At 33.4% G+C, this 27069-nt stretch overlaps 1 protein-coding gene and 1 non-coding gene across 2 annotated transcripts in view; both read right to left on the reverse strand.

Annotated features, from left to right (window-relative positions):
- Positions 1-27069, reverse strand: part of LOC149476925 (uncharacterized) — an 85231-nt gene that overhangs the window by 56926 nt on the left and 1236 nt on the right. Inside the window, exons 2-11 of the mRNA XM_089711527.1 lie at positions 25977-26057; positions 25140-25296; positions 23498-23643; positions 22095-22220; positions 19327-19553; positions 18918-19020; positions 15013-17587; positions 8057-8188; positions 4416-4895; positions 1419-1575 (exon numbers count right to left, since the gene is read on the reverse strand). Coding sequence (XP_089567653.1) covers positions 1419-1575; positions 4416-4895; positions 8057-8188; positions 15013-17587; positions 18918-19020; positions 19327-19553; positions 22095-22220; positions 23498-23643; positions 25140-25296; positions 25977-26057 — 4184 coding nt within the window. The remainder of the gene's footprint in view (positions 1-1418; positions 1576-4415; positions 4896-8056; positions 8189-15012; positions 17588-18917; positions 19021-19326; positions 19554-22094; positions 22221-23497; positions 23644-25139; positions 25297-25976; positions 26058-27069) is intronic.
- Positions 26381-26462, reverse strand: TRNAS-AGA (transfer RNA serine (anticodon AGA)). The gene has a single exon. It is a non-coding gene; the product is annotated as a tRNA-Ser (tRNA).

Consider the following 27069-nt stretch of genomic DNA (forward strand, 5'->3'; position numbering starts at 1 on the left):
TAACTTGCTGCTTTGAAGTTAAACTTACTTGAACTATGCAAAAAAGAAACCTACTAAAGCATATTTAACCATAACCTCTGACAAAATTACGAAGAAAAAGTAACTGTCTTCAGTCAACCTACCTTTTCTACCACATTAATTTTCCGCGAGGATTCAAACCCGCGGCCACAAAGAAAATACGTTCACACCAAATCAACCAACATACTTTGAAACCTGAGTATATAGTGATATGAAATTAATAATATGTTATGATGTGTTTAATGTAATAAATGTGCGGTGTTAAGGTGAATGGAGAGATGGTATGAGGAAGTTTGTGGTCGGGACTCTTGGGAAGATTTAATTAAATTCTAGATATGCTTCGCGAATTTCAGAGATAAAAATATTTTAATGCCTTGTAAGATCTATGGATAATACAAATCGCATATCTCGATGCATTAATTTTGGACATATGTTATTATTGAAATCCTATTTATTTTACGAATGTATGTTAATAAAATTATGGATAGATGTAAACAGCGAACCATATCTATCACAATATGGATGTGATATGTACCTACCTATCGCCTAGGTATATTAATTTCTTAACTGAACATTTTATGTACGGACACTTACCAATGATATCATAATTTAACAAACTAAAAAACTGGGACACAATAAAACATAATATAGCCGAAGTTTCCATTAAATATTGGTAAATATTTCGAGTATTCCATTGCGCTGTTTGCAGTCTGGCAGCCATTCGCGTTGACGCCATATTTGCTATGCTAACAAGGAAATCGGGAAAAATTGAAATTCACCCGTCAGAAATACAGCTATATTTCATTGTTACAAGCGGGACGGACCGTTCTTTTGGTGCTTCATAGTTCGGGTTTATATCAACTAGGTATTTGCGTTGTTTTAAATAGTTATAAGCTTTTAAAAAATAAAAAAATAAGTCCACTACACGTACCTAAGATGCATTTCGTGAGTTTCTTCTTCCGTCAATATCATTGCGAATAAACCAGGCTAGGTATGTTATACTAGAATATTTTTGCAGGAACAACTAGAATGTAGACTGTAGAGACTTGGAGTTTTCAATAGAACAGAAGCTTGATGATGTATACCTACCTACCTATTGTTCTTAGTTCTAACACATAGATATTTAAGTTCATTATGAAACCGAATACAATCACTTTAAAACTTACAAATTAATCCCAAACTTCTTGTTATAAAGCTTATCCATCGAAAAAAACTTTTATCGAGTCTTTTTTTCCCTGTAAAACAATTATGACAATATTCGCTTAGAATTAGTAGTTTGCAAATTAAACTTTATCTTGTAAATAAGAGCTACTTAATCTAAATAAATACATAATTGACCTGATATTCCGAGTCAAATAATAACAAGGCAATAGCATAAAGTTCCTTAACCTAGCACTTACCAGCAAAAGGAACGTCGCACACATACTCCTCAACACAGTTGTCAGTACCGCTGCGATCCGTGGCCCCGCTGGCCACAGACACCGCTGACGTGGCGCGCAACAGATAGATATCCGTCTCAGTCTGGCTGTCTCGCAGCGCTGACCGCCGCTTGTATTCCTGTTGAGAGGTGACCTTTATGTTTGGGTTCCAAGTTTCGTTGATGGTGTCTACTGTCTATAAATATATCTTATAAGATTTCTAATTATATTTGCAATAACTATTTAGTAGTACCTACTGAAGATCAGTTATTGTAATTTCAAAATTGATGAGTGATATTTTAATACTGTGACGTTTTTAAAACATTATTTTCTTTTTTCATAATTTGATAGGATCTAATTACAACAAAATAATTATATTCATAAGTAATACAAATTAAAAACTCACTGATTGTTAATGACACGCTACGCTTCCTAATACTTACCAGAACAAAACTACAAATTGACCTTTGATTGATTGATTGATTCGAGAGGTATTTGAACAAATTAATACCTAATACATACTCGAATTAAAGTATCGACAAATAAAATATGTACATATTGTTTAGCTCCATGTTAGTTTTAATAAAATATTCGACGATTAAATTGAATGATTGTAAGTATTAAGGTATATATAGTTTCTGCTGAATTCTGTTTAAGAATTCTGAAAAAAGGTTTTTATGCCTACTTAAATACGTACATAACATGTACTTTACGATTACTTACGACAAGATAAATGTTTCAATAAATAAAAATTTAGTTTTCATAACTACATAGTTAACTACTCATTGGAGCGAATTTACAAAATAACTAATTGAGGAGGGGTTAAAATCTTTCTAAGAAGATTGAGATAAGTATATAATTATACCAGCAACTAATAGAATAAGAAAAGTTACCCACCTTGAATAAAATTCAGCAATACTAGAAATACTAGCCCCTATTGTAATTTTCATAGCAATCTCAAGTATACGCGTTCCTTGAAGACTTTACTTGCACTTTGTATACCGTTTACCTGCTTAGATAATTACTAAACTCTATCTCAAATGTTTATTCCTGTAAACTTTTACAAGTTGTTTTGAATGGACATTTTTTGAAGTGAAAACTTCTTTAGCGGCGTTGCATTGGGTATAAAATCTTAAACTCGCGTCAGGACACGTGACCTGATCGAAAAAGCGTAAGACGGATGGATATCAAACATGCTCAACGTTAATAATCAAGTTTTCACTTCTGCCGGCACTCCCGGAGTGCAATTCGTCTTTTTTTTTAAATAGGTACAACCTACTGCCTACTGCTACTACTGCACTACTTTAACTTGTTGTGTTGTTGGAAAATGGCTAGGTACCAATAAAAAATTGAAATTGTTCTTTTTATTATTTAGTATTGAACAAAATTTATTATAATTAACAGATCTTAGTATTTATTTACTATAAAGAGTTGTGAGACTAAAACAACAGCTTCTTTGCCTAACATATAAATTGGTTGATTATGGTCACCATAAAATTTGCTAGAAACCCTTGTATATGTGAATTTACTTCAGTGGTTATAAAAAAGTTTCTTTAAGATTTAAAAACATTTGTTGTGTTGATTGTAATTACGTTTTAGTCACTTCCACATATTTCCATAGTATAATAAGATACCAATTATTTGTCTTAACCATATTATTATCGTAAGGCTTAAACAAAAAAAAAAATACGCCTGTTGTGAATCAAATGCGCGGCGCCTTAAGAATGTATTACAGTGGTGTTGCGTTTAAAATTTTATTAGGCGTTTGAATGTAAGAAGTAGGAACAAAAAAATATATTAGAAACATTGCGCTACGTTATTAAATTATAATTAAATTAAAATAAATTATAATTAGCGTATACAATAAAAAAGACAAGAAAAGAAACAAAATAAAGAAATCATAAAAATTTATTGTCATAAACTAAATAAAATCGAAAATAATACATCATAAGCCTTAACATAGGTAAAATAAAATACAATAAACCTTACAATTACCAAATTAAATAGCCGATATTGTTAATTTGTCTTATTCAATGTTATATATCAAAATATTATAATTATATCACTTCGATAATACTATATGTAGCTGAATATATTTCGTTTATATGCTATTGTAGTGGTAGGTATAAAAAATAAAATAAATGCATGTCTTGAAAAAATGCTCAATCTATAAAAAAATTACTATTGTTTTGTAAAAAGCTTCTACATCTAAATAGCACCTTAAGGAATACTTGTTAGCGATAAAACAATACAACTTACTTCATAATATTTACATTTTCAGCACCAATTCTAAATTAAGACCATATTTTTTAATCTAAAAACATGTGAATTTCAGTATTGTCACTATTATTTTTATTTGTAAGTAATTTGAACGTTACGCATATTTAAATCACATACATTTCACTCTTTTCTATTATTTTATTACGAAATACAATAAAATACATCTTAACAATAAAAATCTATAATAAAATATCACGGATCTGTTACATCGCCTTGCGATTTTTTCCTAATTCTTATTTCTTCTACAACCTCCATAATTAGCTGAAATATTGGAAAAAAAACAATTTAAAGTGCAAAAAATAAATTAACATGCGCATGCGGCTGTTCTTAAAATTATGTTAATGATAAATTTAAAATTTAAATGTAAATTAATAGGTATAGGTATATATGTAATAGGTATTTAATTTTAGTGTTGTTTTAGACGACCTTGTGATTTATAACATTCGTGATGCTACAATAAAATAACTATAATAAACAACACTTAAGTTATCGCAATTTTTTCGTAAACAAAACATACAATTTCTGAACTAAAAACAATTGAAGTCACAAATAACTCGATCGTTCTTCCAAATATAGGTTAACCGCATCTATAATTTTATAGTACAGTGACATCATACATGCATTACACCTACTAGCATCCTAAGTGCATAAAAATTACAACTACCCACCCACATTAAACTACATCTACTCAGGACTAACCTGACTCAACGGCCGTATCCTTTCATGTATACTTCTCTCTGCCTGTTTTGCGGAGGGGGGCGGGTGGTCGGGGGTAGGGGGTTGTTCATAGTGCGACGGTGATAAGGGAATTTCGATCTTAGGCCCATCGTAATACCGCTCACAATCGCTCGGACTGTTCATAGATTGGTCATCGAGAAGACTCTCTAGAGACGATCTTTCTTGGTTCGAGTATTTTCTCACTCTTTCTATAGCGACATCGTCGTGTTGTGGACCAAAATTGTTTCTCCTGAGCTTCCGTCTTGGATTCTGCTCTTTGATCACTACGTTTTCGTACATGGCTGTTATGGCGACGGGCTGTGAGCGGTTCTTCAGGCTAGTCCTGGGGTTTGGCACTGGTATGGCTCTAGGGGAATTGTGTTCCTCGTAATCCATGTAGGATAGTTTACCGTCAACGTATTGGTCGACCGAGCGACCGTGCTTGAGGTAGTGTTTTGAACCCTGCAACAATGAGAAAGGTAGTTCTGAATTACCTAAATATATTCCTAATCATTAATAGTCTATCACCTTTGTAGTTTAATACAATTATTCAATATTCTATACTACAATGGAGGTAAATTATGGATAAATTGTGCTAATAAACGGAGAATATTCATATAAATATCCCATTGAGCCCCAAGCGGCCCGATCGGTCCACGACACAATAGATTTTTTATTGTGTCTGTGGTTCCGGGGCCTGACTTAATATACAACGGGTAATCCTACACATGCTGTTATTTTTTTTCCGAACCATTAATTTATGACTAATACACAATGCAGTAAACTGTTTCAAAGTCTGTTATAACATGGATTACGGAATAATGAACAACATTGTCTTCAACCTTGCTGTTGCAATCATTGGCAGCGAATATGTAAACGTTTAAAATAATTCTGACAATGATGTAATGGATGCGAACATTACAGAATTAAGAGGCATGGAAAATGCCAATACAGATTATCCTAAATTTTAGAAGCTGGGTACTTTATTATCTGACCTTCAATCTTGTTTAGATAGAGATCATGAAAGCTTTCAAAACCAATTAGGTTATCGTTTGCGTAGACAAGGCAAAATTACATGAAATATAATATCGTTCTTTAAAATAACCTGAATCAATGGTCAAACAAATTCCCAATAATTTGAGAGTGAAAGACTCGTAGGAATAAAATATACCTCTGGAAAAACATCGTTCTGATACTGCTACTAAATCAATATTATTATTTTCTAGCACAACTATTTTTGGGTGAAGAGTATTCATTATATACAGCATGCCAATGAAGCGAAGTTATACTTTCAATCTATTCTTATTCTAAACAGCATACAGTCAACATTGCAAGATAGAATTATTTTTGACTTATTTTACAACTTGCTAGCTAATGTACAGTGCACCTATGCATGATCTAATATAATCCACAAACGAAGAACAGCCGAATCACAACTTCAAAAAATTCATGTTCAAAATGCTTAGTTTTTTATTCTATTCTACCTCCACACTATCAACTTTTACTAAAGTGCATCTATTCTCAACCACTACGTATCTGGTTATTAATTTATTATCATCTAAATCTTACCTTTATTATGTAAATTCTTAAAACGAATTATTATTCTCTAAAATCTAAAATCTACATCATCCATGTCCATTACCACTACGTACCTGACAGCCGTCATCTACATAATATGACCGCCATCATCTACATCTGACCGCCGTCATCTACACCTCACCTGTATATCGTCCAAGTCATTTGGCTCCTAATATGAGACCTGTCTCAGGATGACCTAAAATAGCTCAGGAGCTATTCTATTCCTCCACATTACCAACTATTAACTAAAGCGCATCTCCAACCATATCTCACCAGTAATATACAGGGTGTACCAAAAAGTAGTGATGAACGGAAGCTGAGAGGTAGAGGACCTAGAGGGCTATCCGAATCACCCCCATGTATGTTATGCGATTTTTCGTATTTTCGGAGTTATGACGTTTTTTTCAATTTTTCACCTATCGCCGAGTACGATGATATTTTCACTCATGCTGACGTCAATGATTGCGGAAGATGCTTGATTTTTTTTGTGTGCTAAGCTGAAAGATAGGCCAATTCAGTATGGTAACATTTACTATCGTTGGATCTTTGAATGGAATAAAAAAAAGAATTAAATGGCAAGAAAGATAAAATTACCCAGTATGTTCACCACTTCAAGGGCCCGTAAAAAAATAAAATCACATAAAAAAAGTTTTCCGTTTGACTTTTAAAAACTTGCTCTATCTATCAGATAGCTACCCTGAAAATTTCATTTACTTATTCAGAAGGCTTCAATAGAAAAATTTAAATCTAAATGTGGTAAGTGCAAAAATTGAATTAACATGATGATCATTAAAACCAATAAATAGGTGTTTATTTACCAGAAATTTTTAAAATAACCCCGCTGTTGCTCAATGCAAGTGCGACATCACCGTAAAAAGTTGTCTTTTAAATGTCTGAATGCCCTTTTATCATTTTTAATGGTTTCTTCTGCTACTATGAATTTCCGGGTTATTTCGTCCAAATTGTGGCAGTCTCTCGTCTTTGTAGTATCCCCACGGAAAAAAATCAATAGGGTTTATGTCCGGAGACCGAGCAGGCCAGGCTAAAGGGCAAAGATACCCTGAAAGATGGATTGGTCGTTGCAGCCTGCGCATGCGCCGGTGACGCCTGCCTTAAAGCCTGGCCTCTACGGTCCCTCGACCTAAACCCCATTGATTTGTTTCAATGGGAATACTAAAAAGACCTCGGCTACTTGAGAGAATGCCACGATTTGGACGAAATAACCCGGAAATTCATAGTAGCAGAAGAAACCATTAAAAATGATAAAAGGGCATTCAGACAATTAAAAGACAACTTTTTACGGTGATGTCGCACTTGCATTGAGCAACAGCGGGGTTATTTTAAAAATTTCTGGTAATTAAACACCTATTTATTGGTTTTAATGATCATCATGTTAATTCAATTTTTGCACTTACCACATTTAGATTTAAATTTTTCTATTGAAGCCTTCTGAATAAGTAAATGAAATTTTCAGGGTAGCTATCTGATAGATAGAGCAAGTTTTTAAAAGTCAAACGGAAAACTTTTTTTATGTGATTTTATTTTTTTACGGGCCCTTGAAGTGGTGAACATACTGGGTAATTTTATCTTTCTTGCCATTTAATTCTTTTTTTTATTCCATTCAAAGATCTAACGATAGTAAATGTTACCATACTGAATTGGCCTATCTTTCAGCTTAGCACACAAAAAAAATCAAGCATCTTCCGCAATCATTCACGTCAGCATGAGTGAAAATATCATCGTACTCGGCGATAGGTGAAAAATTGAAAAAAACGTCATAACTCCGAAAATACGAAAAATCGCATAACATACATGGGGGTGATTCGGATAGCCCTCTAGGTCCTCTACCTCTCAGCTTCCGTTCATCACTACTTTTTGGTACACCCTGTATAAAATTCTTAAAGTGAATCATTTCTACATTTGACCACCGTCATCTACATCTGACAGTCGTCATTTACATCTGACAGCCGTTATCTACATCTGACAGCCGTTATCTACATCTTACAGCCGACATCTACATCTGACAGCCGTCATCTACACCTCACCTGTATATCGTCCAAGTCATCTTGACTCCTAGCATGAGACCTGAGCTCATAGCTGTAACCGGAAGAAGGTGAGTTGGCATGGGTGGGGGACACTGAGAGGTTCCTCCTGGGAGGCTTCTTGGGAGGGGTGGGCTGTCGAAACAGAGTCTCAGCTTTATGTCCGAGAGTTAAGTACTTATAGTATACACATTATATGCTATGATAATGTATTTTCATATGAGATTTTTGTTTTGAGTGATTAGATTTATTAAAAGAAAATAACCCATGACCTGTTGCAATACAAAAGTACGATAATTACTTTATAAAACGTTTTACTGAGCATACAAATACTATTAAATCATTTCAACAAAAGTAATTTCTTCCCCTATTACTTGAAAATTAGTATCTAGATTTAAATGTTCCAATTCATTTAATTAATAGTTCTTAGCATTGTTAGATTCAACTACGTAATTTTATTTCCCGTCGTGTACGCTTCAGTAGGATTCTAGGAAATGATGGCTTGGAAACGAGATACATCCCTACGCTGAAATTGTCGGTAATTTACGAGAATGTCAGCATCTATTTATAAGGGATCTTATTGTCGTCGCTCGAAGATAAGTGCCCGCAATTGCGTAATTGTGAAATTGAACGATCACGGAACTCGGCGTTGGCGTAAAGTTCAAAGTTTAAACTTTCCAGTGAAAATAACTTATGCTTGTGTTTTGTGTATTTTATAAAGATGACATTGTTGTGCTATGAATTGAATTCATTACATCAAAACTACCATTAATTCCAGTTACCTACTCTTTTACTTTTTAAAGACATAAAACTTCCAAACAGAGTAATGCATAACAATTTCGTAAGCTTAAAATTTTAAAATGCTATAGATTTACTTTAAAGCATTGATACTGTATAAATATGACTTATTACTGGAATGCCCTCAAAACTTGGTACTAAATCGAACTAAAATCCATGATTCATTATAGCCATTCAATATAATCGCTATTGTCTTACACATGGACCAATCTCTATAGCCACAAGCGGAGCGGGTAATTGAATCTCAGTCCGCGGATGAGATCTAAATTGGAAGCAGGCGGACACTGAATGGACAATTTTCTCCATAAAAGCCTATTAACTGTGGATATCCTTTCATGCCTAGTTAATACGGATTGTGCGTAATTGAGTTTGTCTTCTAGTGGTATTTATACGTGTTGTATTATTTATCTATGATATTATTCAGAATTTGTCCAGTCATGTCTCGTGTCATGGTGCAAGTTTTGCGTTTTTCGCAATTAACCTATACCTTGATCGAATTGGCAAATTCTTTTTTTATCAGCTCTAACGCATGCGCGTTACAGGTTGACTTCAGTCATAGAGGATCAAGGCAAAGTGAAAAGAGCAGTGTATATTATGAAAATCATATAACCATCAATAATAAGCATGCTCACTGACGTTGCCATCATCCGTATCATTTAAGTCCATTTCCAGATAATAATCATCACAATATCACGAACATTTCTTGGTACAATACATCAGATATCCATCTTTATTTAAATGCTATTATCCCGCATCCTCTGTTCTGCTGTATCGACAATTGACGGTGCATGACTTACTAATCAATTTTGATCTACATTGCTTGTTACATTACCAATAAACGATTGAAGCTGAATAACTTATCTAACATAACCAGCAATGTATTCCAATTTCGTTGAATCGTATTGAGTTTTAGTTTTAGTCCATTTGTGAACTTTTAAACATGGCTGGATGTTGGCGCCATATTAATGCCCTCATCGCGGCCGTGACGGCGCGGGCGCATCCAATTTATATTGAGTCCTTTGAAGTACTTTTGTGCTGTATTCGCGGAACTATTCCCTTTTGTGCTTGTTATTATGTTACAAAATTAATGTTCTTGTGAATTGAATAAATTGACATGTATGTGTGTTACGACATCTTATTTTGAAATGGATAGAAGTGTTCTGGGCAATTAATGTTGTCCTATCAAAATTAATAAATTCCGAAATAGCCTCTTAAAATAGTTGTGATATAATACGTGGAGCATTTTTATATTAGTTTACTTAAAATAAGTATTACCTATTGGTAATTTTTGACTATTTATTACTTATAGATAATCTACATACATTGCAATGTTTATCCCAATAACTTTAAGAAATATCAAACACGAGATCTATCACAGAACTCACATTTCTAAAATACTATAACCCAGTAACCCACATAGCAATAACTAATAATAATAACGCATTCTAAAGATAATTCTAAAGATCGCGTCGGTTCTATACATCACATGTCCATGTGCAACATGCTATTAATTTGTTATAACTGTAGTACTTTAGTTAGTAAGAAGTTTATAGACGACTTCCTTTAGTAATTCAGTGTAACTGTTTCGAATTAGGAACACTTTAAAAGTACATCTCTTCACCATAATTAATGCATTTTTGAAAATTTTTTACATTCTATTCAGATAGATGCGTAAAATAGTTATATGTATATAACATACTTAATATTAAATGCTAAAATCATTGCTTTCTGTATATATTTTTAAACCATTAACTTTTAACATCTACGAACGTTAGAAGTAAGTATACTAATATCACTGATATTGGCACAAAAGTTGAACTATATCGAGCTAATTAGGCAAAGTAGTCTCAACATCTTGCTTGATTTTCTTCTAAACATAAGATTTTTCTAACATATCTTGGCTTATAAGTAGGTATATTCTTGATTACTATCTTGAAACTTCACAAAATGTAGGTACGTACCCTACTTTACAACTACAATCGATCTTCATAAAATTTCTAACATATTCCGTAATTAGAACAATAGGGTATTAACAACCTGATCGTATTATAGTTGTACCTTTACATGGTGTGATGCATTACACATGTTACATGTAGTTTAAACCTCATGTAGCAACTATTGTTTAAATTTTTGAAATATATTTTAGAAATAACAAATCTTCAGCATATCTAATTCAATGCAATCATACCATATCAAGGGCCGATTTTTCAATGCTTGGATAAAACTTATCCGTCCAATAAAGTATTACACGTAAACTCTCAAATACGGGCAATTAGAATACGTTTTTAAAATGGTAGTTTTATACATTATTCGACGAATAAGTTTTAACAAAGGATTGAAAAATCAGCCCTAAAATGAATCCGAATACATCCGAAATCATCTATAATTTTATACACATACGTTACCGAATTATGTTATAATAGAGGTTACGGAATTCTTTTGTTTTTATAGCAAAATATTTGCTTAACATTTTCTAAATGTACAAAACAAATAACAATTGAATGTGGAGAACATTAAATTTAATGTTAACCGTAGCGGTATTTATTTGATCTGGTGCACTTCAATCGCAAGTAAACTACAAAATTACTCAAAATTAACAATACGGTACTATCGGTAATGTATACAAACATATAAACACTTATGTTGGCGCTTCGCCAAAACCTAGATTGTGGTATATTTCCGTCTTGCGAACATTCGACAGCTAGAAACAAATCGGACATGACAAATGTCACATTATTGTAAGTGTAAGAGCGAGCGCGCACGGGCAACTTTGTCTCCGCAACTATTTTGTCTCTCCCATCAATTGTATGGGGAGTTGCGTCGCTACGTGCGCGCACTTTCATACTAGCCCATGGGTGGAGAGACAAAATAGTTGGGGAGACAAAATAGTTGCGGAGACAAAGTTGCTCGTGCGCGCACTGTCTAAAAGATTTTTTGAAGTGACACTTCTTTAAGCACGTTGAGAGTAAAATTTCAAGGTCGCGTCATGGCAATACCGTCACATTATGGAGTAAGGCGATGAGTGTGGTATATAAGAATCTTTCTAAAGAAATTTCATTTCTGACACGTTTCATACTCCTAAAATTTTTGTGATACCGGTGATTATATCATCGTTTCAATTCGTTTTCTGTTAAAAATTTGGAGTACTGCATAAATCAATTGTAACAAAACGCTCCATAAGGTCATAAGAAAATAAATATTTTATTTTACAACGATATTTAAGCGCAATTTATAAAGGACATGGGAAACTATTAAGGCACTTAAATACAAGTGACGCTATAAAATTTACTGTTGCTTACTAGCTCATTTTGCTTTACTAAAACTTCCGCAACGCTTCCGTATTTTAATCTTTGTGTGTACATTTAAATAATTAGACTAATCAAATTTATTTTTCAATATTTGCACACCCAATCAATGGGTAGAATGTATTAGCCACATAATATTGTAATTAAACATCTATAATTTGTAACTACATTCTTGCAAATAAATATAATTTGAATTAGAATTTGAATTTGAAACAATGTTGCAAACTACAGCATTACGAAAAGTTAAAATTGGGTTATCGAGACCTTGGCATACTTTTATTTTAAAACAGATTCCCGAAATAAAGGTGACGTTCATACATTTCCAACGCAATATCCGTAACGCTTTTTCAGATAGAAATAAACATTAAAACTTTTCCTTTAATCGCATAAACAATGACAGTATTCTTATTACTAAACCTAACTACGATTAAAAAAAAATATTTAAAAAAATTTGTCCAATATCTAAAAAATTTACAAATAAACTCACTTACGACAAAAAAAAAACAAAAAACTTACACAAACATCCACAATATCCTTGCTCCTCACAATTCACACACACACATTTTGCACAGAACACACACAAACACTTCTCGAACACATACACGCTACGCACGGCGCGTACGCACGGCGCGACTGACGTTCCCTCGGATGGACCGGAACGCACGTGGGCACCATAATCTTGTTATAAACTTTATAGTGGCCCTAATTTGCGGTTATTTTTACACCGTCTTCGATGTATTATAGGCGGGAATTCTTTACCGTGTAGTTGAGGATTTATTGAGAAAATATTAGTTAAGAATAATTCCTAATACTTAAGTCTTGAGGGTTTAACTAGGAGTTTATAACATAAACGTTATCTTAAAAACCAAAGTTTAACACTGCATGTAGTTAATCTTCCCATCAATCATACCAAAAAAATCATTATGATCTCTGATTAAAGCGTAAAAATATCCGATACAAAATAGCACCTTGACTTGTTAAATAGTTTCAAAATTTCAAAAAATCCAGAAGAAAATTTCTTAAACAGATTGCATAGCACTAAATTAAACACAGCAATTCATCCATTGGACATTACAACATCCTGCGCCTGCGCATGTGTCGAGTTAGCAGAGCTTTCTCACGACATCTTAATCATAGTCTATTAGTTAATGCGCTTTGTAATCCACGACACGTATGGTCATAAGTATACCATAATAAATGTTATTAAGAACAAGTAGATTATTATAAACTTCTTATTCTTTATCTTTTTTATTCTGAAAATATACGTTTTAATTTTCGATTGTATTTAAACCTTTTTACTTGGGCGGTTGCAAAGAGCATATATTTTAGAAGCAATAAGACAAATTAACCGCCTCTTATAATAAAATATCGATTTTTATTTGGTCCTTTGTTTACCTCTTATTACAAAATTCATTTGGTGAGTAAATATTGCTTTTATGGACTCAAATTTTGCAGTAACACACTTCGGATCCTATTTACCTAATTGTCAAGAAATTTATCTCAAAAAACGAAAAGCTTTTTATATACATCCTCCTACTACTACTTATTAAATATCTTATTTCCATCGTCTTAAAAGGTACCTATCTATTTCAAAGCCTTATTAAACCTACCCTGCTTCGAATTTTCAAGAGACATTTCATACAATATGTTAGCAAAGCTGAGAGCTGACCTACTACTTAGAGATTCCAATGCCAGGACACGTTTGCCCCCATTTCTTGTGGATATTTCGAATATTCTAGACGCTCAAACTTCGTTACTGACATAGTTTAGGACATAAACTATGAATAACCTACACATTTGAACTATTTTGAAGAAATGCCTATATAAAGCAAACTAGTCTATTAACTTCTTGGATAACCAGGAAAATATTTTCTGTACATTTTCTACATCAATTATTATGCTATTCCTCTCCTCAAACTAACTTCCTTCCGTACGTCTGGTTGTCTGGAAGAAATCGCTATGTAGCGATAAGACCGCCATTTGTTTAAATTTATAATTAGATTAAGTTCCTAGTTAAGTTATTTCAGAGCAATAAAGTATAAATAAATAAATGCTTCTAACATTACACAATTTATTTAAACCGTTCAATACGTAAATAAACCAACATCTATTGTCCTGAAAGCCATCAAATATTCTTCGCTATCATCATTTTTATTCCTAACAGCATTAAACATTCCGATAATTTAGATTTTAGGAACTTTAACATCAACAGGTCACACAAACATTAATTAATTACACTATAGCGTGACGAGCAACAGGTCATGGGTGGGCCGAGTGATTTGAAAAGGCATTTAACATTAGAGGTGAAATAAAATTACTATTTAATTAATATGAATTAGGAACGGGACGTGGGAAAGTCAAGGTGAAATGAAATAATTTATTTGCAGCATAAGGTTAATTTGAAATTTCACTTAATTTGCAAATACGCTGAAAAACTTAATGTATATAAAATATTTCAGGTTATATGTCAAAGTATAAATGAAAATTATTTAGTAGGAAAACCAAATTAGAAATCTTCAAAAAAATTTAAGGGTATGAAATTAATATATGACTAGAAACAACTCTATGATATTAAATTAAGAATGTTTGTTAATAAAAGTGTATTTATAAGGGAGTACATAAATTCGTTAGAATAAGCATATAAATACGTCAAATAGATAGGTACAGTAACACAGAAAGCAACCTGTAATAAAGAACATTTAAGTACATTTGACTCCAAACTTTATGGCGGCTGTGAAAATCGTGCGAGTCGCTGCGCACACAATTCCATGTGTCACTGGGACGCAAAAACCTTACAACTAATATCTGAGCCGCCATAAACATTGGCGTCACCTGTTTGTTATGTAGCAAACTCACCGAAACTTTGCTATACTCGTGCTGGTGCCTGTGCGGCGCGCAGCTGGAGGCCGCGCTCGACACGCTGAGCGCGTCGCCTTCACTCGCGCCCTCCTCGTCCCAGCGACGCCGCGACCCGCTGCGAACCAACCCCGCGCCGCGCTCAAGCGAAGCCGACGCACACGACCCCGGAACACCGCTGTCCGAGCAATCGGACGAGGACTTATCCCCCCCACATTCACCCTCTTCGTCTAAATCGTCCAACCCGCGCGTTAAAGTACTCCCGAAACGAAACGAATCGCTATGCTTCCAGGGACGCTTCGTTGCGCTGACGTCAGACTTTATGGTGTCCGCGTCGGAACTGTCCTCGTCCGATTGCACGCTACCCGACCCGTCGGAACCGTCGTCCGACGATTCCTCCATGCAAGTTTTAAATGACGAATCGGATATGATTGTAACGTTCGAGTTGCATGATTGCAACGACCAGTGACCAGAGTGTTCCGAGGAGTTCGACTTGTTCAGCGGAAGATCAGAAGCACACATAGATTTAGAATCGGTCGATGTTGATCTATTTGAATTTAACGACATAACCTCAGATATATCCTTAAGTGAATAAGGCCTAGCCGTCGACGATATAGATGAATGTGGTGACATTTCGACGTATGTATAACTATCGCGATTTGCTTTATTAGACTTTGAATCATTCCTTTCTAAAATATCTTGCACGTTAACTACGGCGTAAGGCTCTTCTAAATTGGACGGCACGGATTTATTTTTCGTTAAACCGGTTTTTTGTTTGGTCAAAGAAAGAGTAGTCTCTAACGTGATGTCTGGAGTCGATATACTTTTCTTTATAGCAGAGAATTTTACGATTAAGTCTATAGGAGAGTCTCGCTTATTTGCGTGTAATGAACATTTCCCTGAATCACAGAAACATCTAAATGATGTAGAAATCATTTCCATCCTATCTCTTAAAACGTCCATATCTATAGTTACAGTCTCTTCACTTTTAGGCGGAATATCTAAAAGATCCTCAGCACTATTATGGAATTTGGGAGGCTTAGCTCTACAAAAACATATAGCGGTTTCAAAATAACTTTTCCGTTTTTCATTAGTTTTAGTCAATGAAGAATCAGTGCCTATGGTGTCTGTGTTGAAAATAGAGAGAAACTCCTGAACAGTGGGACCTTTATACACACAATGGCCTGTGCCTCTTATGTGGTAGTGAGCTAACGTTTCTTTTAAGAATGCATCATTCCATTTTGGCAAATCTCTAACATTAATTGAATTTCTATCAACTTCAATATTAGTGAATGTTTTATGTCTAAACAGGACTTTCTTTTTAACAGTTCTTTCTGTTTTCTTACTCGGCAATGTACCCGTCATCGACAAATACATAGATTTTTCATCAACTTCTCCACTACAATCAACATTTTCTAATGCACTCGCTTCTGTGATATCAGAATATTCCGAAGCATTCGATTGAGTTCGATTTATACTGGATTTACTAGATTCTTTTCGCGAGACCAATTTGCGACCGTGGCGAAAAGATCTCGATTTTTCGGATAGCAGAATATCTTCTAAGTTTGTCTCATCAATCATAGAATCTGAAGATAACGTAGAAGATCTACTGACACTAGGCGAAGAATTATTGGTTTGAGTTGGAATGAACGTTCTTTTGGGAGGCTCAGGTGCTTTACGGACGGGAATAATAATATTTTCGTATACCGTTGGTTTTTCTGCGTTAAAATTAGGTTCTATTACAGGGATATGTGTACGTTTCGCTGGCTTTGGAGATAGAGTGTTATCCTTTTCTAGCACAAAGTTAGCGTAAATCGTGTTGTTGTTGTTAGAACTATCCGGTATGATTGAACGCGGTGGAGGTTTTGGTTTTGACACTGCAATTATATCATTGACTTCTTTCGTTTGAACAAAGGAACTAGTTACAATTGAACTGGAAAACTCGTACGATTCGTAACATTCGTTAACTAGATGAGCCGATTCCGAAGACATGTTCGATATCGTTGATTTCCTATTATTTTGAGGTCTTGGTTCGAAAATATCTTGTATAGCAGTTGGATTAACCGCTTCAACTACATTTTTACTATCCTGATTATTATCACTGTCAACTTCTGCAATAACGATGGACTCTGGTAAAGATTCTCTCGAATCACTTAGTTCATTATTTTCAGATATGTTTGGTAGGGAATTTTTAAAACCTGGACAACTTCTATTACTCCTATTCACAGTGGAATCTCTATTTAAAGTTCCTACTCTATCTAAAGAAATCGTATCGAATTCATCATTACAAACAATTTCACCAGACTCCTCTTTCTTTGCCAATATTTTGAAAAATTTACTATTCCCTATATGCAAGGCGTTTGAATTAGATTTTACTTCAGACTTTGTTTTGACATCGACATTCGATTCTGTTATGTTAGTAATGTTAGGAGCAGAGTTAAACTTTGCTTTAAGGCCCAAGCATTTTGAAGCAAGCTTTTTAACGAAACTTTGAGATGGATTTCGTGTTACAAGTGATGAAGATGAAGTTGAAAAGCTATCATTTATATTATTTTTCGGGGTCTCGGGGGCTGTCCTGTAAAACACATAAAGCAACAAAAATAAATCATGGGTAAAAAAATAAAACAACTCATAATAATAAAATAAGGGTAATCTTAAACGTACCACCACCAAAAATAAAAAAACAAACAAAACAATACTACTTTCTACCACATTTCTGCTAACTGTATCAACAAAGCCTTCTATTAAAACGAAGCGAGGTACTACAATAATTCCAGATGCTAAATATAATTTAGTTACATCACAACGTAACATTTTAATTTCCTCTAACTTTCTAAAGCCTTTGTTAGATCAGAAATTCTTTTAACGGTATCATTTTCAAAGTAAAAAGTGTACGTTTCGTTTATATTAATTTTGTTTGAATGTGCTATCTCAGCCGGTCCTTTGCCTGCCATCAAAGGACGGTAGTCTTTATCTCGTGTACAAACTCGTACCTGACCGTTTTCTAGGCAAAATCAAAGGGACGGAAGATTTTAATGAGACTCGCATTGAGTTTTTGTTTTGCATCCTTTAAAGAAGTGCTACGTACATTTTTAACGATTGTTCGTTCTGCTTCTTTACAAATATGGATTCCGAACAATGAGTATCCATTGTAATGTGCTGATAATAAAATAATGATCGAAAAAAGTTGCAAGGCGAACGCTTAGACGGTTGATAATTGCGATACGGCTTAGTATTTCAGGGGGTTCATTATAATTTAGTTAAAATTTAAATTAAACGTAAATTATAACTCTTGTGCGATACATGAAAAGCACATCGCTAAGACAGCAATCAAGGGGTTCAAAGGTGGCACGTAGTATGTTATAATTGAGCCGCTCTCCAATTAAAACATACATTTAGTCTAAAGAGTATTCCGAGTAATTACAGGGAGGGTTTCCTTTAAGATAACACGTATTTAGAAGACATTTATATATGTCAAATGTGATTAGAGCATGCAATGTTAGTGGGTTAACGAGCAAAAGAAAAAAAACAGAAAGATGCTTTACAAGTCACCCCTTTGGTAATAGAAGTTGTATTACGCGAGAGATTTAGGGCGGAATGTTTTAAATACTAACTGGGCTTTAGCAGTCGTTATCAATATTTTATACGTTATTTCTAGAAACATAAGTATACCTACTGCTAATTTTATGTTATTATTAGTTTAGGTGTTAAAAATCTTTACACTATTAGTGCGCATTGTATTTCGAAACTTATATTATACATTAAAATATATTAACAAAGTAGAGAAATTTTTCACACAACATTAAACAGATTTCAAGAAAATTCATTCATATTTAGTTATCAAAAATCAGTTTCAAATATTAAAGGTTAATTAATGATATATAAATTAATATTTTTATACTCACATGACGAGTTGGTGGGGATAACTAGTGGGGCTGCAGTCTTGTACGGGGAACGGTGGTAGGTCCTCTTCGCTTTCGTAGTTATTACGAGCCATACTTTCGTATTCTATGAAACAAATATTAGAAGTGAATATTTTTGTTGATTTGTTATAAATTAAAGGAAATGCGATAAAGTAGACTAGAGGTTTTGAGTTATTGAATATTGGACTGATATAAATTATGATTGCAGATTATTTACAGACTTCGAAGCTAATGTTTTGATTGTGGACATGATTACTGATAAATTACATAATAATAATTCTTCAGAAAAGGAATTAACCAACTTACGCTACGAAATAAGAAGTAACCACAACAAGCTTGGCTAAAACACGAATAGTTTGCAGTTTGTAAGTCTGTCCCTCTTACTACCCACCTCGTATAACCCTCCGGACCCGTCTGGTGGCCTCTTCCGAATAGTCTGCCAGGAGATCCTCTACGGTCTTCCCTCTACCATCTAACGCCCTCAGATCAGCTCCTTTAGCCAATAATATTCGTACGACAGACGCTTTGCCGAAACACGCAGCGTCGTGGAGGGGTGTGCCTGAGTTTGTGCGTATGTTCGGGTCTATGCCCGCCGCTAGGAGTAGGGAGACCACTTCCCTGGGAGAAATTTGGGTCTGGTTAATTATGGACAAACTAGTTGAACAGCGCAAAGTAGTTAAGAAAAACTAAATTGCGTTGTTCAGTGAAAAATGATTATTTTTCCTGATGCCTCTTTCCTATGCGCGTGATCCAAAATAATTTATAGCATTACTTGCTAATAATCCAACACCAAAATTTTTCAATTCGATCAAGTTGTTTGTAGTTTATTGTTTCTGAGATTAGCTTATTAAAATAAACTCTTCAATTTTAAAATATTAGTTTGACATAAGCATAACGCTATTTAAAAATGAGCCGTTGTTATTGCCTAATTGAAGGAATTTATCTTTTTCTTTTATTCGTAGATTAAATACTGATACGCTATTCTGAGTAATCCAGAGTAATAATGTTGCAACAATATTAATTTTTAAGTAAACTCCTCTGAATTGTTAATAACATTACAAATTCAACATTATTAACTAGCACATACGAGCGTATTTATTAACAATTGTATAATACAACAATAAGGTTTTTAGGAACAGGTTTTTAAAATTATGTGTTAATTTAATTGAATTTCATTATACTTCTATGTTTAATGTTACGATATAAATTCATCAAATACTTTAATAACAACAACGTTATAACTCACCAAATATGTACTTTAATTTGTTACGTTCTATAAATTGTTTTTTTTACAAACACTATTTTGCGTTATGAAAACAAAAATAGAAATGATAAAAAGCGAACAATTGATACACGACAATTTAATTGCACGCTTTTATCAGCGAATTGATACCGCGAATAGTGACAAATGAAAAGTGAAACACAAACAGCACAGAACAAATATTAACGCTCCGATGCGAATTGCATATTTATGAACCTTTTTTAACGAATCCAACCAAACTTCTGACATATATGATATAGATATCTAAAGGTAATTTGGTATGTGATATGTGTTATGATAAAATGAAGAGCAGGAATTAACACTTGTCCAAAATTAACCTATAAATAATATATGTAATGTGATTAAATTAAAACAAGTATAAAGTTAATTTTGTATGTGACGTGTGTAATAACAATATGACGAAGAGGAAATTGTGATTAACATCCAAAATGAACTAATAATATAATGTGTTCAAATTTTAACTTTCCGCAATAGGGGGGGAATCCGCAGATGCGTCATCTGGTTATATGGAATACTATTTTGTATAGAGATCAAGAGGTCGTGAAATTATCTTACAAAACTATTATGATAATATTAATTTTATGTCTCGTGATAAGAATTTATATGTACATGAATGCGACTAACTAATTCATCAAAGTTGGTTCTTTGACAAAATTTACAACACTACAAAATATATACAAAAGGAGATAAAATGTAGTTCTGTCACTATGATTGCTTAGAGGTACCTAGAATAAGAAATTGAAAAAATAACGTTTTGACTACAAACGAACCATTTGAAATACCAAAAAACCTCGTCTTACAACAACCAACACAAATTCTCAACACCTAACATCGTCAACAGTGTCGATTGGAGCGTTATAACGAACGAATGAATATGAATATGCCAATCGCGCCGGTGTCCCCTACTGTTACATTAGCATGTATTAATATTCAATGGTAAATAGTTGCTCAGATTGTAGTGTACGAGCGACAAAACAAGGGATGGAACGTGTGACGGATGTATCAAGAATTACATGGTGGTTTATTAATTATTTGGAGCTTAGGTAGTTTTTAGCTCAGTCTCCCCTTGGTGATACTGAGTTAATGATTAGTATTTATTAGTAATTAGGTGAGATATTAGACTAGGGTCTCAATATACGCACGTTTATACTATCAATTTAAAATGGCAGTGTTCATTTTATGTTTCATTCACAAATGATATCGAAATAAATTAAAAAATTTGAAACTATGGTTATAAAATCTTTTCTAACGTAGTATTTATTAATCTTATCTTCAATATTTATTATGCTGATACAAATAAGAGATATAGAATACAAATATCTGTCTAGGAAATGTTACTCTGAGCATAAAAAATGTTGTGTGGTTTTATGAAACCACGGTAAAAGTGAAACTTAGGCACAAAATTATCGTATTTGTACGATAATTATCGTACGGTTCGACCGTCACGCGACATGCGCTACACAGACCAAAAAGTTTGAGACGATGTAATAAAAGTTTCACTTTAATATTATTATCGGAAAAATCTTGGTATTTCAAGTAATAAAATATTAAACGCTACAAAAATAATTTATACGCATGTATGGGTACGAATTACGATTAAGTAGTCACTGGTATGCTTTATCAATGAAATGTTAAACAATTAACTGGAGTTCTATTATATTCCCCAGTAACAATAAACTGTAAAGTAGAGTAAAATAATCGATTTTCGTTCTAAAATAATTTTATTATTTCCTGACTCCTTTTAGGAGTAGATATTATTAATTTATTGGGTACCTGCTTATTATAAAATAAAATTAAAATAACATTAATATTTGGATATATCCTCACTTTGATATTAACGGCAATATTTAAATATTTAAAAAAACAATAATACTCACTTGTGACCATTCTTGCTGGCTCTATGCAACGGCGTTGACGAAAACGATCGAACTTTCCAATTTGGATACTTGTATGGCTGTACTAGCATCGGTTGCACTCGCAACAAATGCTGGACCGTTTCCAACCTGTTGAAGGAATTAAAATAAAAATAAATTATCCGAAATTCAGTATAAAAATTCATTCGTTTGAATAGTTATAATTAAATAGATTATTCCCAGACACATTATTAGATGATTTTCAACATATTAATAAAAGTATAAAATCACAATATTAATTTTAGTTGACAATATTAAAGGGTTTCCTTTTCAAATAATATTTTCTCGCTAGAAACGTTTCTTGTAATCGTACAATGCACATTTTTTATCCTAGGTTTCTGCATTTGATTGACACGAGAATTCAATGAATTTGTAAAGGAAAATTTCCGATACAACCGCAGCTAGAACGAAGGGAATTAAAAACGTTATTTTAAAACAACATTTTTTTTTCTTAATACATCCACATCTTAAGCATAAAAGCTAATAGTCCGGGATACATCGCCCATTTTTGCAAGTGATTACTATCAAGCTAATTTTTCGTGAGTAGCTTTATTTTGATGATATGCCCAATAATTTCATGTACGAAACTCTCGATTGTGGTAGCTTACAGAGGTAACAAGGATAAAAATTTTTGATTTGACGGTTCTCAAATATTTATTACGCAATTTGTAGGACAATATGTCTGTTGAATTATATAAGTATTAAATAAGTGAAAATAAAAAAATCAGCTGGTTAGTAATCATTTATGATGACTTCGTTATCGATACACATTGGAAAGGGGGACTCTTTGATCAAACCATAGATTTTGTAGGACAAATATTTTTTCGAATAATTTAGATAATTATCTTGAGATTGAACAAAAAAAAACATTCAGTTACTAATTAATATTTGAGAACCATCAAATCAAAATATTTTATCCTTGTTTCCTCTGGTAGCTACCACAATCGAGAGTTTTGTACATGAAATTATTGGGCATCTCATCAAAATAAAGCTACTCACGAAAAATTAGCTTGATAGTAATCACTTGCAAAAATGGGCGATGTATCCCGGACTATAACGATAGTGTGAATCATGTTCACAATAGAAATGAGTACTCAAGATCTTTTTTTCATTTCAAAAAAACTCAACTGGTCACGAAAATAATTTTCCTACCAACTTTTTTGGGTAATTTTTCCATTATTTTTTGGATTTTTTTCAAAATATTACATGTACAACATCAAAACCGAGTGGTTTTTCCATATTGCGCGGCGAGATCCAAAGCGCTCTCCTGCTTAATGGATACAAAAATGATATTCCTACCCCCAATTTTTTTATTTTTTCAGAAATAACACCACTTTATCATATAGAAAGGAAAAAATCGAACCTACCGTCCATATTGAGCAGCCAGATCCAAAGCGCTCTCCTGTTTAATATTCCTAATGTTGACGTCAGCGCCGCGGGCTATGAGCTGCGCGACCACGTTGACGAAACCGAACTGAGCGGCCATTAACAGCGCTGTCTCTTGATCCAGCGTCTGTAATTAAGGTGTGCGGTAATAATCTTCGTAGTAATAACCTATTGAAATAGTAATAACTTATTAGTATTAAGAAGCAAGGTTATAGATTTGCAGTAACAAAAAATAATTTGGAAAATCCAAAAGTGCACGCCTCATAATTTTTTTTAAATAAATATTTATTAATTATTATTTTTGTTTATTTAATAACAATTAAACCACATCGAATCAGACCCTGAAAAATGAAAGGGTTCTATTCCTGAGCATACTCAAGCGTAAGAGAAAAAAAAGACTCGATTAGTAAAGTATTTCGGTCGCTATCGTGTTAACAAGAAAAAGGATCCGCACATACAGACACACGGACGTCCAAGACAGAACTTTTTTAAACTGTTTTTTAACTAGTTTAAATAACAAAAATGACATCAAAAATATCATGAACGTTAAGAATAGTGTTTTTTCTTAATATGTGTGTGTATGTATTATCTTACAAGTGCAATGTATGATATATAAAGACATTTTAAGTTTGAAAAATCAGATGTTTTGCGCGAAGTGACAGTAGTACCCACCTCAACGCTTCGCTTATGAGGCGTGCAATATGAAAAATCCAAAATCAATCTACGGTAAATGATATACCTAAATATTTTCAATAATGCTTATTTAAAAATGCACATAATACTGGCTTTTTGACCGTGTTAAGGAATTTTCCAGAGGATTTAGATGTTTCACCACGGAAAAAAGTAGCCCTAGATATCACTCTCTAGCCTCCAGACTATCTCCGGACGTCAAAATCATACCATCAAATCGCTCTTTTGCGACGTAAAAGAAAAACAAAAAAGTATTCTGCGACAATAGTCTCAAGCTTAGAAATAAACTTTATTTGTCCAGTTCCAACCCGACGTAATCAGCCGTAAAGATGCTATCTAAAATTAACTGTTAGAATAAATGAACCCTGGTTTTTTCTCTTCATTAAAGAGTTTATAGCTGTTTAACGGAATGCAATATTTTTGTAATTATTTGTTAGTTTTCTAACTTAAATCTAAGTGCATCCAATTGTGACTGATCGTTTCATTGACTTCAAACTTTTCAGATTTCAACCATACTTGAATACATTCATTTTAAAGATTAGGTACTTCTTTTCTTTATTTGAATTCATACATAAGTTTGACATATTTTCTAACTTTACGTTGTATGGCATTTCATACAAATTTTCAAACCTTTTTTTCAATAGGACAGAACCGATTCTGAAACTTCATACCTATACGCAGGATGGATAGGTCCAAAAAGTAAGTAGAATTAATTTTCGAAAAATATGTAATGTTACCGTTTAACTAGTTTTAAAATTTTCCATACTTTGAAAATGATAGGCTACTTTTTCCGCTGTTACTTCTAGCTTATAAGACGAGATATTATAAGCTACTTGTTACCGCGCCGATCCTCGTTTCCATGGGAACTTCCTTTGATCACTCGGGCAAAACCTCAACACCTAGGTACCAAAAGATAAACCAAAATATACTCACCACATGATTAACATTAACGGGTGGGTTATTATGCGCTAGTAGCATAGCCACGATGTCTGAATCTCCCTTCCACGCGGCTAGGTGGAGGGGGGTGGCGCCCTTTTTGTCGGCCACGCATGGCGACGCGTCCACTGATAGTAGCAATCGTACTATCTCCCTAGGAAACAATTTCGCAAGAATTAGAAGGATTATTGGAATGTGATATGTAGCTGGAAAAGACAAGCAACAAACATGGAAATCTAATATATTATATGTATGGTTAATAATGTATCTAAAAATATGAATGGTTTTAATGAGATCATAAAAAATTTAAGTATCAGGCTGCATGTGACGGGTTATAGCTCAAAACTAAGACGTATGTCAGCAATGTGGTAGCAAGTAGCTAATTGTAATAAATATAGGTAAGTACATAATAAATACTCGGGCGCATATGAAAGGCCATAGGGGAAAACAAACGTGTAAAATATTGCAATAATTTTCATGCCCTCTTAGTGTTTTGTTGTTACTAATGTTGACAAATAAAATATACTTGAGAGAGCAAATAAAAATAACTCTTTGTAACAGCTAAACTCACAAATGATTTCAATAAATCAGCTTATTTTTTATGAACACATCACAATCTGTACAAGGTTGAATATATTTTTATTAAATACTTAGCACAAAAATACTATGTATATCTTAATTAAAATCATAATAGAATAAAACAAAAAACATACGTTAAAACTCTACAATCGTCAATCAACATTTCAACGAACACAAAAAACCCAGTCATATAGACAACATCTACAAGGAAAAATCTTGCCAAAATTAATACATATTAAAAATTAAAATACTAACTTGTGACCACGAAGACACGCGTGATGCAGCGGCGTGTACCCATTGTCATCTTGTACGTTCACACCGGCACCTCTTCTTAAGCTGTTGACAAAAACAATCTATCTAAGTATAAACAATAAACGATAAAATTATAAATAACAATCGGAATGCAAGGAAAGAGATCGGTACTCATTGGCTGTGAATTTAATTAAGTCTAAGCCTTATCGAAATTCATATCGATATATTTCAAAAACCATATTTACCAAAAATACAAATATATATGAATTTAGCGTGTTTCGTAGAATTGTGAAACATAAACAAACTAAAATTATCACCGCATATTGATTGAACAAGAATAACAACGACCGATAATATGTTATCCTGTAGAAATTTATTAAAAACAAAAAATAAAATAAAAAGAAATCCGCAGTCGGTAGGATTCGAACCTACGCTCCCAGAGGGAATCTGATTTCTAGTCAGACGCCTTAACCGCTCGGCCACGACTGCTACATGTGAACTTGCGAAAGTTGAATACATGTTGTACTCGTAACCTTTATCACATAAAATGACGGACAAAATAATAATAGGTACGTACCTATTTAGATAATTATTATATTTTATTGATATGTTTTCTCAATTATGTAATAATATAAAGAATACACGTATTTATAGGTCATCTACAAAACCACAAAGTAAAACCAACCTCGGTTCAATAATTCAATAAAGTTTTGTAATAAACACTTAAGTACTGATATTTTATTTTCCTTCCAAATATGAATCTAACACATTCCACCTGTACGATTCTACAATGTCGTCACCTGATTAGCGACAAAGCCACTACCGTTAAAACTGTTTTATCCTCGAGATCGGCCTTGACACGCTACACAATTCATTATACAGGGGTCAAAGACCTCATTGAAACAATGGCCAGCCTGCATTCGCCTAATTTTAGGATTTACACTGTAAACAACCGTTACCCGCGGCATCTGTGCGGATTTAATTAAATAATTTCCATCCGAAACGTCGACCCAATTGCTGAGCGTAATTTGAGTAATGTTCATTTTTTATTATTGAGCAATTTACTTGTGACCCGGTTTTTACGTACGTTTCCACG

Source organism: Colias philodice, chromosome 26, assembly GCF_061535455.1.
Source record: "Colias philodice isolate Cphi_HAF_F1 chromosome 26, ilColPhil1 Martin Lab GWU primary, whole genome shotgun sequence".
Classification (NCBI taxonomy): Eukaryota; Metazoa; Arthropoda; class Insecta; order Lepidoptera; family Pieridae; genus Colias; species Colias philodice.